General features: G+C 48.8%; 1 protein-coding gene and 1 pseudogene across 1 annotated transcript; one reads left to right on the forward strand and one right to left on the reverse strand.

Annotated features, from left to right (window-relative positions):
- The first annotated feature begins 2,389 nt into the window (after positions 1-2,389).
- On the forward strand, positions 2,390-2,595 carry LOC127304963 (small nucleolar RNA U3; annotated as a pseudogene).
- A 374-nt stretch (positions 2,596-2,969) lies between these two features.
- LOC127299229 (ATP-citrate synthase alpha chain protein 3) lies at positions 2,970-6,431 on the reverse strand. The gene is made up of 11 exons (XM_051329165.2): positions 6,277-6,431; positions 5,171-5,347; positions 4,830-5,072; positions 4,642-4,693; positions 4,442-4,556; positions 4,273-4,354; positions 4,006-4,101; positions 3,826-3,927; positions 3,628-3,744; positions 3,402-3,518; positions 2,970-3,205 (listed from the first exon to the last, which is right to left on the reverse strand). The coding sequence occupies exons 1-11, from the start codon at positions 6,373-6,375 to the stop codon at positions 3,134-3,136; spliced, it is 1,272 nt and encodes a 423-aa protein (XP_051185125.1). The 5' UTR covers positions 6,376-6,431; the 3' UTR covers positions 2,970-3,133.
- Positions 6,432-17,360: the final 10,929 nt, after the last annotated feature.

Here is a 17,360-nt window from a genome sequence, read left to right on the forward strand (position 1 = left end):
ATGTGATAATTGTTTCATTGTAGGCACTTGAACTTGCTTTACATGTAGTTGCACTAGATGTGTATAGCATCTTGTTTCCCATCAATTCGTACAATCTCATTTGTCATGTTGCTTTCGAGGATTAATGCTATCCAAGGATGGCATAATATTCAAACATCTCACGGACTACATGGTCACAAAAATTAGAGATACCAGTTGAATAGTTTCTTTCGTTCACAAAATTTCCATAAAGTTACAACAAGGAAAACATAAGCATTTTACATCTTGGAGTAATATTTATCGTCTGGTTGCAAATGCGAAGCTGGGATCTTTGTAAGATTATGTATATGCTATAGTAGTCACAAAAATAAAGAAAATTTTCTATTAGGTTAGACATCATGATTTTTTTCTTCTGCATTTCATGAAGTAGATCAAAGGAAAAAAAAAAACACATTGCTTCTAAGCATAGAAACGAAAAACATATAGAGAAAATTCAAAAAACAATAGTGCCCTTTTTTGGGGGAATTTTCTGAAACACAAGAATAGTTAAATAAAACAAAGAGAACACTATTTGACTCCCGAGCTCCGGCGAGCACTTATTTTAATAAAAATGACGGTCGTGTTTAAAATTTTAAAAAAATCAGAAATAAATCTTAGTTTATTTAATGATGTACCCTACAAGCATGCAAAATTGCAACGGTAAATTATTTTGTACTTTGAGGTAAACAAAAATAAAAAAGAACTCATATATGTTGTGTGTTGGTTGTGCCATGCGTTTCATTTCATTAGAGAAAAAGATACCATGTTGTTTTCAGAATTAGAAAAAGATACCATGTTAGTTTGGCCTTGTGCTTCGGGAGGCAAAGCCCAAAGAGATGATTCGTGAAAGGAAATCCAGTCTTGAAAGATCGAAAACTCTAAAAAAAAAAGACCGGTCTTCGCGAAGGTCTAAAATTCTTTTCGCACGCGACACGTGGCGCATTGTAGTGCTAGAATTTTGTTGGGAAGTGGTCTCCCTGCTCGCCAAGTGTCGTAAGAGGAAGTAAGTTGGGCTAGGAGAGGAGAGAGAATGACAGGGGATGGTCCAGTTTTCCCTCTATTTTATAGATTCATTTTTATAAAATGAAATATCTTGCGAACCGTAAGTCTAAATTACGAACTGTTTTCATTTTTGAGATCCTCGCGTCAAGATTTTCAAAACTAGGCCCCATGTTAATAGATTTCGAGATACTTTTTTTGTACTTCTAATCAAGGTTCGGGAAAGCGGAAAAAAGCGTCGCTTATGCGCGCTAAGCGCAATGCGGAGGCCTTCCGCATCGATTGCATAAGCGCTTAAGCATAAAAAAGCAGAAAAAAGAGGAGGAAAGCGCCGCTTATGCACGCTGAAGCGCTAACCGGAAGGTCACCGCACCGATTACGCATAACGCTTTCTTGAACCTTGCTTCTAATACTAGTGTGATTGTACTCGTGGTGTGTACCTAACTGTACTCGTGCTTCAAGTGATAAGTATTTCTGTTTTTAGTGTATTTGATGCAGTTTTTTCCTTTACTGTACTTACTCGTGTGCGCTACTGTACTTATGCTTTTGTAGTAGTACTTCCTCGTGTGTGCGACTATACTTACTCATGTGTGCGACCGTACCTGCACTCGCTCGTGTGCGCTACTGTACTTACTCGTGTGCGCGACTGTACATGTCTCGTCTGCGCGACTGTACCTGTAATCGCTCGTGTACGCGACTGTACTTACTCGTGTGCGTGACTATACCTGTCTTGTCTGCGCAACGGTACCTGTACTCACTCGTGTACACGACTGTATTTACTCGTGTGCGCGGATGTACGTGTCTCATCTACGCAACTGTACCTGTACTCGCACGTTTCAAAAGGGAGTGATTCTGATGAAGTACTAATTAACGAAAATAGCAAGTCTTTTGTTTTGTTCACGAGCATGCATTGCTAGCTTAAGATTCACGTAAACCATGCGATTCCAGGCTTTGAGATGTACCTACGATCGTATGCGCAGGACGCGGACAGCCTCATTGCGTACGCGGGAGGCGGCCGGGCGGGGACGCTGTACTCGTTGCGTATGGGGAAGGGCGGCCAGGTGCCGAGGTGCGGACGCTACGTACGGACGCGGTACTTGTTGCCACGTGTCGCTCGCTGGCTAGTCTACTTACCTTTGAAGAGGTCGGGCTTTTTATAGTGATACACTGGTACCCCTTGAAAGATAGGTCAGGAGAAAGAAAAGATTGGGCTTCATATTCAGCGTGAAGGGGGCCGGCCCAATACAAGGCCGTAGCTCTTGAACCAGAGAGCAGCGCTAGCGGGACTCGCTAATCAGCGAAAGATAGTACCACCTCGGAAGATTAGAGACAACACGAGCAGCTTAAATAGGAGAATCCACAGCACCCCACCACGACCTTACTTGAACAGGATCTGTTCTATAGGATCGTACCGCTGCATCCTTGACTAATAAGGAGGCAAGCACTTAAGCCTGGTTGATGAAGTCTGACCTGTGGGCCGGCCGAAATCATTCCGGTTGGTCTGGTCTGTGTCTGTAGAGGATCGTTCCTGGTCTGTCTTCGACTGACTTGGGTGGCACACAGGTTGTCTGACAGGCAACAAATTCCTTTTTGCCCTTCAATCTACCAGCTGTACAGGCAACAAATTCCTTTTTGCCCTTCAATCTACCAGCTGTAGAAACACAGGGTACGTCTCATTTTTCTTACAACAGTAAAACCTGTACAAAATGTTTTTCTACTTCACTTTGGTTCGGCCAGATATCATTTCAGTCACATAGAATTCCTCTTGAACCCTACGGCCCTAGCTATCACGAAGAGATACCTAATACAGGTAAAGCTGCAATTTATGCAAATGGTTTGTATGCATGTCATGACACAACGCTCCAAGAGGATGTTGGGCACACGGCAGAATCAGGAGCACTTGTTGTGAAGGCAGACAAGTTACCGGAGAATGCATTGTAGCTCAGCATACATGAATCAAAACTGCAAATCAAGATACATATATTATTGTGTTACGACAGTAGTTCCTTCACCCACAAAACCTATGTTTCTCCATTTGTTTCACTCGAACAGTTCTTCATATTTATATGGAACAGCATGGACACAACAGCGAACATCGGAACTATACAATGATGCATTATGCTTCAGCCATGACGTAATCGATGGCTTGCTTGCAGATTCCGGTCATCGTGGCCTCTGGTCCATAGACCTGCATTGAATTGTTGGCAAAATCAGCTCATCTGTTCTGGGGATGTGAATGCCCAACAATCTCCTTTAATATATACTTAATTCTTAGCTAACATACTCCAAAATCAAGTACGAAATAGAAGCTGAGATCACTCGTGTATTAATAAAAGTAGAGATGGTTGATTTGTGTTCACCAACAAGAACTTATTGGATCGTACCTCAATCGGAAGACCAAGCTCTGAACCTAGGGCACGCATTTTGGCGAGTCCAGTTTGGTAGTTCGGACCACCTCTCCGAACATAAATGTTCACCCTTGCTGCCTTCAACTTGGATTCCTGGTACCATATTTGAAGGCAATGTGATAAGATGGGTGAGGATTTCAATGTAGACAGCTTAAGTTGGTTGGGGCATATAACAGCAATCCAACCAAATGGTACAGCTTACCTTCTCTCTTAAAGCCCGAATGATGCCACTAAATGTAGCAGCAACATCAGTGAAGTTTGCTATACCCCCTCCAATGAGAAGAGCTCTCTTCCGGCCATCAGGATCAGCGGTGACACACTACGCAGTATCAAAATGATATTCAGAAGGGAGAAAACGAATATGTAGAAACAGCGGGCTACAAGGTTCCAGGTTTCTTACATCCAAAACCACTCTAGCATACTGCAAAACTTCTTCCTCTTTGGGAGCTCCACTGTACTCTGCATAATTTCCTAGCTCTGCAGCATATCCCAAGTCTCCAACCTGGAAATAAGATTATCTGTTATCATCTTGATTAACATTTAAAACCTATCTAAACATCTGGAACAAAGTTAAGTATACCGTGTCAGCGTATATGACACTCGCACCACCACCTGCAACCATTGTCCAAATGCGTCCTTTCGGGTTCAGAACAGTGAATTTCAGTGATGCGCTCGTCTGAAAGAATGAAAAATGTTACATTACATTATCTACATCCAGTACTAAATCAAACAGCCATATTATGTTGGTATAATTTAACTTTTAGGCGAACTGTAGACTCTAAATATTTATATTTATAGGAAGCGAACTTGAGAAAAAAAAAATGAAAAGAACGAAATATGAGTATACCTTCTCATCCAGTTCATGGATATAACTTTCTGAGGGGCTCAAGACTCTTCCGAAAGGTAGAGGGAACTCAAGGTTACCCCACCTGTAAATTGAATACAATGGTCAGAATGATATGTTGAGAAAAAGTTGCACTACACCATAAGGTAAGATTTGGAAGACTAAATCGTACTTCTTAAAGTTCTTGAAAGCAGCGGTGTCATCCAGTTCACCTCTCATGTCCAGAGGGTATGGTTCCCCGTTTACCAGAGTGAATGGATTCATCTCCATAAATGAGAAATCCAAGTCTGCCAAAAGAATTAATGGTTATAAGATGATTTTGAGGGCAACACGATAACTTCAGTTTTAAGTGCACTTGCAAGTGCCAGCTACCTTGGAAAACTGAAAATGACCCTCTAATGAAATCTCCTATTTTCGTGCGGACCTGAAATTTAGACAGAAATTGTGAATGATGGTTAATGGAGAACTAGATACTAATTATTATCGGCAGCAGACAAGTACTTCCTAAATATAAGTAATTAGAGCGTTACAGATGGCATGGGTAGAATGCAAAAGCTTACTTCCAATGGAAGGGTGGCAATCAGTGGAGCACATGCATCAAGTGTCATTGTCTTCTCTGTGGGAAGAGTGATCGTCTTAACCTTGTCCCAGTTTTCCTCAATCTCAATACCTCCACACTCTGAGAAGCTAATGGTGCAACCAAGCCTGTCTGATACAATTGAGAGATAATACTCTTGCTCGTGCGGCACAAATGGCTCGACTATGAACGTTGTAATCGGAGCCTTACAGCCGCCCATCTCGACCTAGGTATATAAGCATACCAAGATAGATCAGAAACAGTTCTCACTCCCAAGATTGATCAGAGAAGTATATGCCATGGTATTAGTTCTGTTCTAGGTACCTCAACTCCCAACCGCTCCTTGACAAATTGGCGTACTTGAGCAAGATCCAGGTTGAGGGCCACAAGGCCGCTCTTCCCACGCTTACCGAACAGCATGTCGGGTTTGACAACCAGCTTCATAGATGAGAGCCATGGCTCCTGGTTCGCAAGCTCCGTGAAATCCGTCGATTCTGTAACCTGACAAAGAGCGTGTTGCAAAGTCAGAAACTAACGATTGAATATAACAGCAAGCATTGGGATTATTTTACAAAAGAAACAAACACAAGATCCCAATTTTTTTTTTAATTATGAGCTTTGTAATTCAAACTATTTAGCCAACTAGTAAAATTAGGTAATGTGAAAGTGAACAAAGGCACTTCTCTGTAGAACGAAAATCGCCATAAAACTGTTGCTACTCTCTGCTTAACTCAGATTTTTTTTAGCTAATTCCTGAATGAAGAACTGGTGTTTGACAGGAACTCGTTAGTGTACGACAGGTCGAATAAACATTCATTTGAACTTAATATAGCAATATTTGTAGTTAGAAGCTAGATCGCACAAACGTTGCAGGCAGCACCCTAACACACATTCAGGTGACGAAATGACCATACAAGCCGACCACACACACAAAATTCCCAACAGATTAACAGATCTGATAAGGGGCGTCACTTGTCTCGGCCGATGAAACCTAGAGAGGAGGCATAGTTAGGCAACACCGTCGGTGAAACCCACAGGCCGCATCATAGATATAGCTAGCACTTGCATTTCTGCCTCGTGGGCAGCAAGTCAGCAGCTCATGTGAGTTGGCGATGCGTGATTGTTACTACAGAGCGGAGAGCCTCGGTCTCACCCACATGCTTTGCTCGAAGCCAATTATCATCTAATTATCAGAATTCAAGACACACTGACCATGTCCTACGTTTCGGCAATCCCAAAGCAGAACAAAAAGTAAGTATGGCAGTAGAAACACGCGTCATCCCAAAATCCTCTAGCGCCGCGGCTGAACCCCCCGCGCGCGCCGGGGAAGGGACGCCGAGTAGATCCACCGGCCGCCCCGCGGGATCCACCCCGGATCGGACACGCGCGCGAACGAGGGAGGGGGACGGGTAAGGCGGGGCCATGATCACCTGGGCGGAGAGGATGTGGAGGTCGATGGCGGCGAGGCGCTTGAGGTGCTCCCGGAGGAGGCGCTTGGAGTCGTACTCCCGGATCTTCTTCCGCGCCATGGCTTCTCGCCGAGATGGGTGGGTTAGGTGGAAGCTGCGGCAGCGCGCGGTGGTTTCTGCAGCTGTACTGGGGCCGGAGCTCGATCGGACCCAGGACGGGGTATATATGTGCTGTGCCCGTGGTTCCGCTATTTGGTGCTGGGTAGATGGGATCTGGGTTGCTGGCGACGGAAGCCCACGGTACGGTACGCAATGTTTGGTTTGGTGCGTGCTGCTGTGAGACTCTGACGCGCTGCTCGATCGACCACTCGTAAAGTGGTTCAGGTACAGGGTTCCGCAGGCAGCGTTATGCTGGAATTTGAACGGAAATCGTCTAGCCAGCTAGCTCGGCGATGAAGGAGGAAGGGAAATTGTCTCCCGTGGAGAACAAGTCTTTAAAAGTTTTTTTTTTTGGAGATGGTCTTTACAAGTATCTGAATCGATCATCGACACGCTAGACTGCTACGGGTCTTAACCAGCAATGTCTAGGGCTTCACTCTTTGGGCTGGTCTTGGGCTCGCCTTCGATGTATCAGCCAGATATCGTGCCGTGACAATACCCCCTCCGAAGTTCCAGTTTGTCCCCAAGCTGCTGCCGACGGGTATCTCTCTAGTCTCTACGATCACTACCAGGTGCTCCTATGTGCAGCAAGTATCTCTAGGACAAAGGAAAGGGGAAGACTTCCTCTAATAAAGGAGGAAAGGATATATTAAAATTAAACCATCTGGTGGCCCTTCGTCCTTGCCGGATCACCCTCTCCACCCATATCTTGATAGGTTGCCGTGAGACACAATCCTGCAACATAGCTAGCGGAAGATCAGTGCTCGCCTTGTCCGTTGGCTTCAATGTTTTTTTTTCAGTTGGGAAACGTGCGATCACTGGATGCTTTGTCTGGCAACTAGAGCTTGTATGAGGCGACTTTTAACAAAAATAACCCTTTCACAAAACTAACTATAGCATATAATAACCCTCCGGACAAACTATTTCACCGGGCTAACCCTTTTCTGTGGAACCTATGCGAGCGGCGCCAAACATCGTGTCCTGCGTGGCGCGCTCGTGCCTGCGTGGCGTGGCTAGCCGACGTGGCAGGGGTGTGTGACGCCGCTCACTCAGGCGCCACACATCCTGCTATATGTGTCGCCCGAGCCTCCTAGCCCGAAACAACCTAATTTCTTCTTCTCTGTTTCTTCCTCCTCCTCTCCCCCGACCAGGCGCCCCACATCTCTCCCCCACGCAAATCCTTCTCAAATCTTGGTGGATTTCTACAGACCTGTCCCTGGAATTCGTTCCCAACCCGTCCCTTCAGGTAATCTTCTCTGATCCCCTTCCTAGCCACGTCCCCCAAACGCAACCTTCAAACAAAAAAAAGTGTAAAAGTCGTGTCCGGTGTTTCTGATAGAGCCTTTATACACAGATGATGGGCTAGGGACACCGGACAATATTTGAGACATGTCCGAACCGAAGCGGCCTTTGGGGCACGCGGCTGAAACGATTTTTTGGCCAGCGTCCCCCAAATATCTTTGAGGGGAAACACGGCTGGAGATGCTCTTACTTCCTTGTGGTATCACCCTCTCCCCCCATATCTTGATAGGTTGCCGTGAGACACAATCCTGCAACAAAGCTACAGGAAGATCAGTGCTCGCCTTGTCCGTTGGCTTCAATGTTTTTTTTTCAGTTGGGAAACGTGCAATCACTGGATGAACTTTTGCTTTGTCTGGCAACTAGAGCTTGTATGAGGCAACTTTGAAAAAAATAACCCTTTCACGAAATTATAGCATATAATAACCCTCCGGACAAACTATTTCACCGGGATAACCCTTTTCTATGGAACCTATGCGAGCAGCGCCAAACATCGTGTCATGTGTGGCGTGGCTAGCCGACGTGGCAGGGGTGTGTGACATCGCTCACTCAGGCGCCACACATCCTGCTATATGTGTCGCCCGAGCCTCCTAGCCCGAAACAGCCTAATTTCTTCTTCTCTGTTTCTTCCTCCTCCTCTCCCCCGACCAGGCGCCCCACATCTCTCCCCCACGCAAATACTTCTCAAATCTTGGTGGATTTCTACAGACCTGTCCGTGGAATTCGTTCCCAACCCGTCCCTTCAGGTAATCTTCTCCGATCCCCTTCTTTTCATCCAATGTTTTCATGGATTTGGTTGGATCTAGATGTGAAACCCTATCATGATTTGCCACCCAGAGTTTTTTTTGGAATATTAGAGTTTGTTGGAGTAGGAAAAGTGTTAGGGTTAGGTTGTATGGTTAGATTTGTTTATTCTATGGCTAATTATTGAACACATGTATGTATGAGTTGTTGAAATTATGCTAGGGATGGCAAGAATTGTTCATGTTCATCATGTGGACAAGGATGCTTTTTTGAAAGGAAACATAGAGCCGGAGCCAGATGAGCTTCACTTGGTGTTTGACCGTAGCCCCAACTATGTCGAGGTGGTAGCAAAAGTGAGGATTGACTTGAATTGGAATGAGCCAAGTTATGTTGTTGAGCTAGAGGGAAGACATAATGTGGGATTTCGAATGCACATCCGTTTGAAGACAATGCGTATCAACTTCGAGCAACGTTGGTCCGTTTACAAGGAGACGGTGGCTGAATCACATGACAAGGCTCTGGAGTTGTTTGCGACCAAGACGGTTGATGCTAATTTATAGCTTGACCTTAACCGACGCGACTCCCCGATTGATGCTAGGAGTCCGCCACACATGAGCCAAGAAGAAGGCACCGAACCTCCCATGACCCAAGATGAACTGTTGGAGAAAGAGTATGACGAGTATGAGCATGGTGACAATGATTTCGAGATCAATGACAACAATGTTGGTGTTTTGGACACATATTCGACGCAAGAGAACATGTATCACTCCATTCCTTATTCCCGATGTTATGCATCGGACTCGGATGACGATGGCCCCGATGAAGATCTTGATGAGGATGGGTTGACGGCTAAGAAAGCTGAAAGAGTCGACATCTTCAAGAAGGTAACTGCACGGGATATTCGGATACCATTGTTCCGAGATGTTAGTCTTGCGGATGGGGCTGTGGTTGATGGTTGCAAGAGTATACTTCTTCGAGCTAGGACAATTATTTCCCACCGGGATGTGAATCACAGGACGAATGGGATAGTTAAAGGGTTGACGTTCGATACCTTGTTGGAATTTAAGGTCAATCAAGGAGTTCTCGATTAAACATCATCGCCCTTACACCGTTGTTCACTCGGATTTGAGGAAGCAGTACACGGTCAAATGTGAAGAGGATCGGTGCCCATGGGTTGTCCGTGCAAGACCTTTGAAGGGAGGGCCCGCTTGGCACATAACAAGTTGTGTATCAAATCACATGTACCGGGGGAAGAAGCTTGATGGCGCGGATGCGAAGCCGGACCACCGTCAACTCACATCCGATTTCATTGCTTGCAAGCTTTCGGGTGATATATCATCACTTCCAACAATGCACATTAGGTCCATGCAAAATACAGTGAAATCCCGCTTTGACTACAACGTCAAGTACAGGAAGGCATGGAAGGCCAAACAAGTCGCATTCAAGATGTTATAAAGTGATTGGGAGGAAGCATACAACCGAATCCCTAGGTTGTTGTTAGCGATGGCCGCTACTAACCCGGTCATGGTTCATGTGGTGGAGCCTTCTAGTACCAAAATGACATTGCATAACGGTGAAAGAGTGAGAGTATTTCACCGTGCATTTTGGTCATTCGAGCAATGCACGAGGGCTTTCGAACATTGTAGGCCGCTCATCGCCGTTGATGGTACCTTCTTGACCGGGCAGTTCAAGGGCACACTATTGGTGGCAATAGGAAATGATGCGAGCAACCGTTACTACCTTTGGCTTTTGCATTGGTAGAGGTTGAGAACAGTGATAACTGGGAATGGTTTTTCCATATATTGAGAACAGGGTTATACGCCGGGTAGATCCACCGGCCGCCCCGCGGGATCCACCCCGGATCGGACACGCGCGCGCGCGAAGGAGGGAGGGGGAGGGGGCCATGATCACCTAGGCGGAGAGGATGTTGAGGTCGATGGCGGCGAGGCGCTTGAGGTGCTCCCGGAGGAGGCGCTTGGAGTCGTACTCCCGGATCTTCTTCCGCGCCATGGCTTTGCCGAGGTGGGTGGTTAGGTGGAAGCCGCGGCAGCGCGCGGTGGTTTCAGCAGCTGTACTGGGGCCGGAGCTCGATCGGACCCAGGACGGGGTATATATGTGCCCGTGGTTCCGCTATTTGGTGCTGGGTAGATGGGATCTGGGTTGCTGGCGACGGAAGCCCACGGTACGGTACGCAATGTTTGGTTTGGTGCGTGCTGCTGTGAGACTCTGACGCGCTCCTCGATCGACCACTCGTAAAGTGGTTCAGATACAGGGTTCCGCAGGCAGCGTTATGCTGGGATTTGAATGGAAATCGTCTAGCGAGCTAGCTCGACGATGGAGGAGGAAGGGGATTTGTCTCTTGTGGAGAACAAGTCTTTACAAGTTTCTGAATCGATCACCGATTCATCGAAATTGTGTCTTGTGGAGAACAAGTCTTTACAAGTTTCTGAATCGACCACCAACGTCTTGGGCATTACTCTTTGGGCTGGTCTAGGGCCGCAAGGTGGGTCTCGCACATACACTGCCCCCTTCTTCCCTTCTCCTCGCCTTCGGTGTATCACGCATGTATCGTGCCGTGACAATACCCCCCTGGAAAACGCTCCCACCAGCCCACCGATACCGCACAAATCGCCCAGCTCCAGCCCCAGCGTGCGCACCGTTCAAGATTCTCCACCGGCGAGCGAGCCTCCTTGATCCTCCCTCGGTGAGCCCATGCTCCTGCACCGGTGAGCGCGCCGCCATGCTCCCCCATCGACCGCGCCACCCAGCGAGCATGCCAACCTTGCTTCTCCCCCGGCGGCGAGCGACCCTTACCCCTCCCGGCGAGGAGATGGGGAATCTTATGGTGAGGCATATACCGTATTTTTGTTGTTGTTGTTAATTATTGTTGTAAATATATTTGGTGATTTTTTGTAAATATATTTTACCATGGGAATTGTTATTTATTTGTTGTTAAAGCTATTGCTGGCTATATGTTGTAAACACCGAAATTATTTGTTTTTTTCTGTTAATAAATATTGTTGTAAATATGGCGTTGATTTGTTGTTACTAATTTGTTGTAAATACCCAAAAATCTTGATTTTTTTGATGATTATTGTCTTAACTGATTTTTCGTAAATACTTTTTTTGTAAATTTGCTGATAATTATTTGTTGTAATAGTAGTGATTTTTGTTGTGAATGAATTTGTACCCAAAATATTGTTGTTTAACCACTACTATTTAATTGATGCAAACTAGTTTTGTTGTATTCCGTTGTGATTATTGTTGACATCATTGTTGATTTTTATGGTAACTCAGTGTCTTGCAAAAAGTTGTACTCTGTATTAAAACATTTTTGTGAGCTCATTTGTTGTAATACTACATTAGTAACTCACTTTAACAACAAATACCATAATCAGGAGTAGTCATTGTGTGACACTGTGAGTCTGTGACTCTGGCACACAAAAATTAAACATTATTTTTGGACAAAGGGGGTTCCACAGCGAAAAGCATGCACTAGCGATATGCATGCAGCGGCAGGCTCCACAGTGTAAAAAGGACATGTACATGACCAGCACACAACATGGCTGCCCGGCCGGAAAGCGACATCGCCTCCTCCTGACACAGTGCAACAGCGACGTGAGGAATGAGTGACTAATTAATGACCGTAAGATGGTGATCAGACGGGTGGAAAAGCAACCGATTATGTTGCCGGGATCGGCCGACCAACGCCTAGCGCGTCCCATACCCCCTCCTGGAATTCCAGCTTGTCCCCAAGCTGGTGCCGACGGGCATCTGTTGACGCATCTGGCATGCCAACGTCTCAAAAACGGTCGCTCCATTAAGGAAAAACTTCCACCTTGCATTTAAGTGACTATCGCGATGGGTTCCCTCGTCGGACCATCCTCTCCCCGCAGATCTTGATGGGTTGCCGTGAGACGCAATCCTGCAACATAGCTAGCGAAAGATCAGTGCTCGCCTTCTCCGTTGGCTTCAATGCTTTTTTTTTTTTTCAGTTGGCAAACGTGCACCACTGGCGATGTGCTCGCTCCAAGTGCTGATGAATTACCGGGACTACTGTTGCTCTTTCTTGCAGCCAAACGTCCAAGTCAGCACGTACTACATGTTGGAGCTCCTCGCTCAAAGCCAAACTGTCTTGTGTCGTACCAAATGGTGATCGACCAAGCGCACAGAATGGTGCGTTGTGTCGTGTCAATACCGTGGAGGCGTGGAGGTGTTGCACGTGCAACATTAGTTCGTAGGATAATACATCTCCTTGCGATTAGACGAGTCTAATTGCGGGGATCGACTTGCATCTTCATCAACCTCGTCATCGACAACTTCCACTAGTTCGATCTACGGGTACGTTCCGTTGCCTTTTCTCTCGCATATAGTCCTATGCATAGGATTTTTTTATTTTTTATACGCATTCCCCAACAGACGCATCTGGCATGCCAACGTCTCAAAAACGGTCGCTCCATTAAGGAAAAACTTCCACCTTGCGTTTAAGTGACTATCGCGATGGGCCCACCACTCGCCCCGTCTCTCTGAGTTGTGCTCGGCACCCATGTAGGAAATGTCGGACAATGTATTGGGCCGTGCCAAACCAAATCAGCATTTAGGACGCGCTGTTGGGAGCGATCAAATGTTCGACGCGTCTCAAATCGCTTTGAGGAACGATTTAGATACACAACTAGAGATGTTGTAATTACATTACATACATATAAACAAAGACAAATCCTTTGGTAACTGTGATAATAATGAGCCCAATTGAGAGCCTTCAATTTGTACTTGCACATTCGAAACGTGATATCCCTCTAAGTAATGATTATTCTCATTTGTGTTAGTGTAAATTCTTTTTGAGTTATGGCTCAAATAGTTCTGTACACCTGTCGAGTAAACAAATTCGGAACTTCTGATGTTGAAGATCTTGTCAAGGGAAGCCACCATCGTGCCGCACTACGCGGTGGCACTGAGAAAAACCTCCACGACATAGGACATTCTCAACATGAAAAAAGCACCTAAAATTACACCTACCACTACACTTATCTATACAAGGAGGACAGCCTCCCCTCCCCTACCCACTCCAGCCGGCGACTCTCTCAGGGTAGAGAGAGAAAGGGGACGGGTAAAGTGAGCCAGCTCACCCTGGGTTCTTAACTTGTCACCATCTTCTACGTTGAGTCGATGATCATGCGAGGTCAGATGGTATGTTGCGTCAGAACAGTTGGTCACATATAAACAAGCAAGCACTGCCCACTCTATCAATTAAAAGATTGAGCGCGCCCAGCACAAGACAATATTTTTTACTTGTGCAGGTAATTGTCAACTGCATGATCTTCAAGATCATCAGGGTTCGCTCCATAAAATCAGGAGCTCAGATTTGATTAAAAATAAGTACTAATATATAGTATTGTACAAGGGCTTCATACCCATAAGATACCGAGCATGTAACCCACAAAAAAAAGTGAATTATTCCTGGCAAACCTAAGATCGCTGTCACCGCAAATACAACATGACACTAACTTTCATCTTCAGTAGACACCACAAACAACAAAAGCAAAATACTTCCGTTGCCATTAGCACATACTACTACTAGCGTTTAATCCAAGTACGTAATCAACTCCGTTAGTACAAATTCCAGCACCTAGGCATGTTGTGCAGTTTATACACATTATCCATGCATAGTTGTGCTACTGTTTGAGCGGTTTTTTAGTGGTATAAAGTGGCCATACTTGGTGAATTTATCAACCACAACTAGAATTGTGTCAAAACGACCAAAAAAAAGGCAAACCTTCAATGAAATCCAGCCCCACAGAAGGCCCCTGGATCTGGCTCGTGTGGAGATGGCGCGGGGCCTCTCCCTCGGGCGGCGGAGATCCACTGCGAGGGATCGATGGCTCCTCGCGCGGCGGGCCGGCGCACCGCGGCGAGGCGGTTCCTCGAGGTCGAGGCGGCGGAGCTCGGCGGCGCGGTCGCCTTCCTCGCGGGCGGCAGGCTGCGACGACGCGGCTTCTACGGGACGCCGAGGCGGCGGCCTCAGGGTGAGGCGCCAGTGGCTTGGCGGCGAGCAGTGCGCGTGGATGCGGCAGCACCCTCGGCCGTGCGGACGGCGAGGTGCCGTCGGGCGCTGGTCGTGGCGTGGCGGCGGTTTCGCGAACACCGATGCTAGATCTGAAGGCCGTCCTCCCACTTCGTCCGAGGCGCACCCTTCATCTCCGGTACTATCCATGGCAACCCTCCTTCGCAGGAACTCTGGCCGGGTTAGATGCTGGTTCTCGGGTTGTGAGGGAGAAATCCCTGGTCAGCCTCGCTGGTCCGACGGTGACAACGCCTGGGGGCGCTGTGCATCCTTCTTGAGGTACCGTCCTTTCTCTCCTCCCCTCCCCCTCCCCCTCCCCCTCCGTCTCCCTGGTGAAAACCCCAACTTTGTTGGGGCGGCGGTGGCGCTGGTAGCGTTGTGACCTTCTTGAAGGCGCCGCCTTGGGTTCGATGGGGCGGTGGGTGTGGCTTTGTGTTGGCTGGTGGTGGCGGCTGCAGTGTGGCTCGGGGTGGGTCTTGGTTACTGGTGTACCTTGGCGAGCTCCTAGTCCTCTACAACTTCTTCATCAACGATCAGACCCGCGGCTTCGGTTCGGCGTGAGTGGATCCATGGCAGGCGGCAAGGCGTCTCAAGGCGAGCTCGGTGCAATGTGTAGCTCGTCTCTATCTTGTCCAATTGGCAGTCTGGTTCCTGGATAGTGCAGAAGGATAGAGGGATATGCGGAATATGATGGATGTATTATTGAGCCTCATGGGCGAGTATATATAGGCGTACAGGGATCATCTTGGAGTGCAAGGCAAGACACGAGAGTCCTATCTCTATCCTAGACTATCCGTTTATAGTACACGTAATATATCTCTAACACTCCCCCGCAGTCGTAGCGGGAGCGCCGTGAACAACATGAACGACGTGGACGGTCAGACTGGAGATAAACCGAAGTGGACCCCAGAAGGCTGACACTCCCCCGCAGTCGTAGCGGGAGCGTCGTGGACGATGTCGCGTCGCGGATGCTTGGACTGTAGAGGTGCTCATGCGAGGTGATAGCCCTTTGTGCCGATGTCGAGGTAGCCGAGAGCGTGGGTGCTGCAACCTTGGTCGGGGTAGCCGCGCGAGGGGATGCCGTGGTCGATGTCGTGGTCGGGTGCCGGTGTCGAGGTAGCCGCACATGAAGCCGCAAGCGCATAGTGCGCAAGGAGAGTGACGGAGACGCGTCGAGGCAGTCGTGGAGGTTGTCGATGCCGAAGTCGATGCAGTCCGAGCCGTCGAGGACGAGGTGCTGCCCTAGTTTTGCCAGAACTAGGCGCACGTCGGGGACGAAGGCATACTCCGGTTTTGCCAGAACCGAGTACGCAAAGACGAAGTCGGCGACGTGGTCGAGGCAGTCGTAGAAGAGTCGATGCCGATAAAGACGTTGTCGAAGCCGATGAAGACGAGGCGCTGGCCCGAGCTTGCCAGGCTCGGGGGCGCGTCGGGGACGAAGGCACGCGTCGGTGTTGCCAATACCGGGCGTGCGGGGGAAGGGACCATCATGGACCATGCGCCAGTGTCAGGAGGACCAGCAGAGGAGGCCTCCGGAGCGGTGGCGAGACGCAGAGCGGCGAAGCGGGAGAGGTGCCGATGCAGTCCGCGGTTGTCGATGACGCTGGCGACGAGGTCGTGGTGGACGGAGACGTAGAAGGCGGCGGTCGCAGCAGCGGCCTGGAGTGGTCATGCTTGACGCCTAGATGGGCGTGGAGGTGGTCGACGGGACCCGCAACGGCCAGCAGTGGCCATGCAGGTTACCTGTGGAGGCGCGGCAGCGGTACTCGAAGTAGGCGAGGAGGAACCCGGCGGCTTGACGTAGACCTTGCGCTGACGGTGGCGACCTGCGCCGATGGGGCGGCGCGGTAGTAGCCTGGAGCGTCGGTGCGCGGGGACGGCGAAGTAGACTGCGTGCGGCGACGTCTCGGCCCGAGGGGCCGGCGTAGCTGCAGGGCGCGAGTCGATGCAGCGGCGGGAGGCCACCAGCAACATACACGCCTTGGAAGGCGCGTCAGAGGCCGGTAGTATGGACCAAAGGCGGCGGCGCTGCGGCCCGAAGGGGCGACGCAGCGGCAGCCCGTAGCTCGATCGGTGGTAGGCGCGTGCTCGGGGACGTGCTTGGCGTAGACGTGCGCGCGATCGGTTGATCAGACCGACGGCAGCTGTGTACGCGCCATGGCGAGGACGACACGCAGATCAGAGTCGATGCGGCGTTGTCGTTGATGTCCCGGGCGATGACGACGAAGACGGACCAGCGATGGAGACCGCGCGGGTAAGACAGCCTGCTGCGTCGCACGTAGGCGTCCCGTGTGTGACGCATGTGGCCGTGCCGCGCGGTTGATGACGATGGCCGGTGCAGTCGACGCCGAGGTTGGAGTAGAGGCGTGTGATGACGACGGCGGTGGGCGACTCAATCCGATCGAGGATCGGCAAAACCAAAAAAAGAAAACGCCGGTCGAGCGATCGGCGGAGCAAAAAGAAAAACCAATCTACGGATTGGAAAAAAAAAGACTCGAGGGCAGCGGATCAACGGATCGGCGGACGAACCCTCATACGGATTGCGCGGCCCCCGGAGTAGATCATGGAGATCGACCTCCCCGGGGGCGGCGCGGCGCGGAAGCTTGGGCGGCGGCTAGGTTAGGATCGGCGCCGCTCTGATACCATGTAGAAGGATAGAGGGATATGCGGAATATGATGGATGTATTATTGAGCCTCATGGGCGAGTATATATAGGCGTACAGGGATCATCTTGGAGTGCAAGGCAAGACACGAGAGTCCTATCTCTATCCTAGACTATCCGTTTATAGTAAACGTAATATATCTCTAACAGATAGTTCTCTGCTCAGGGTGAGCTTTTCCA

Source organism: Lolium perenne, chromosome 5, assembly GCF_019359855.2.
Source record: "Lolium perenne isolate Kyuss_39 chromosome 5, Kyuss_2.0, whole genome shotgun sequence".
NCBI classification, from domain to species: Eukaryota; Viridiplantae; Streptophyta; class Magnoliopsida; order Poales; family Poaceae; genus Lolium; species Lolium perenne.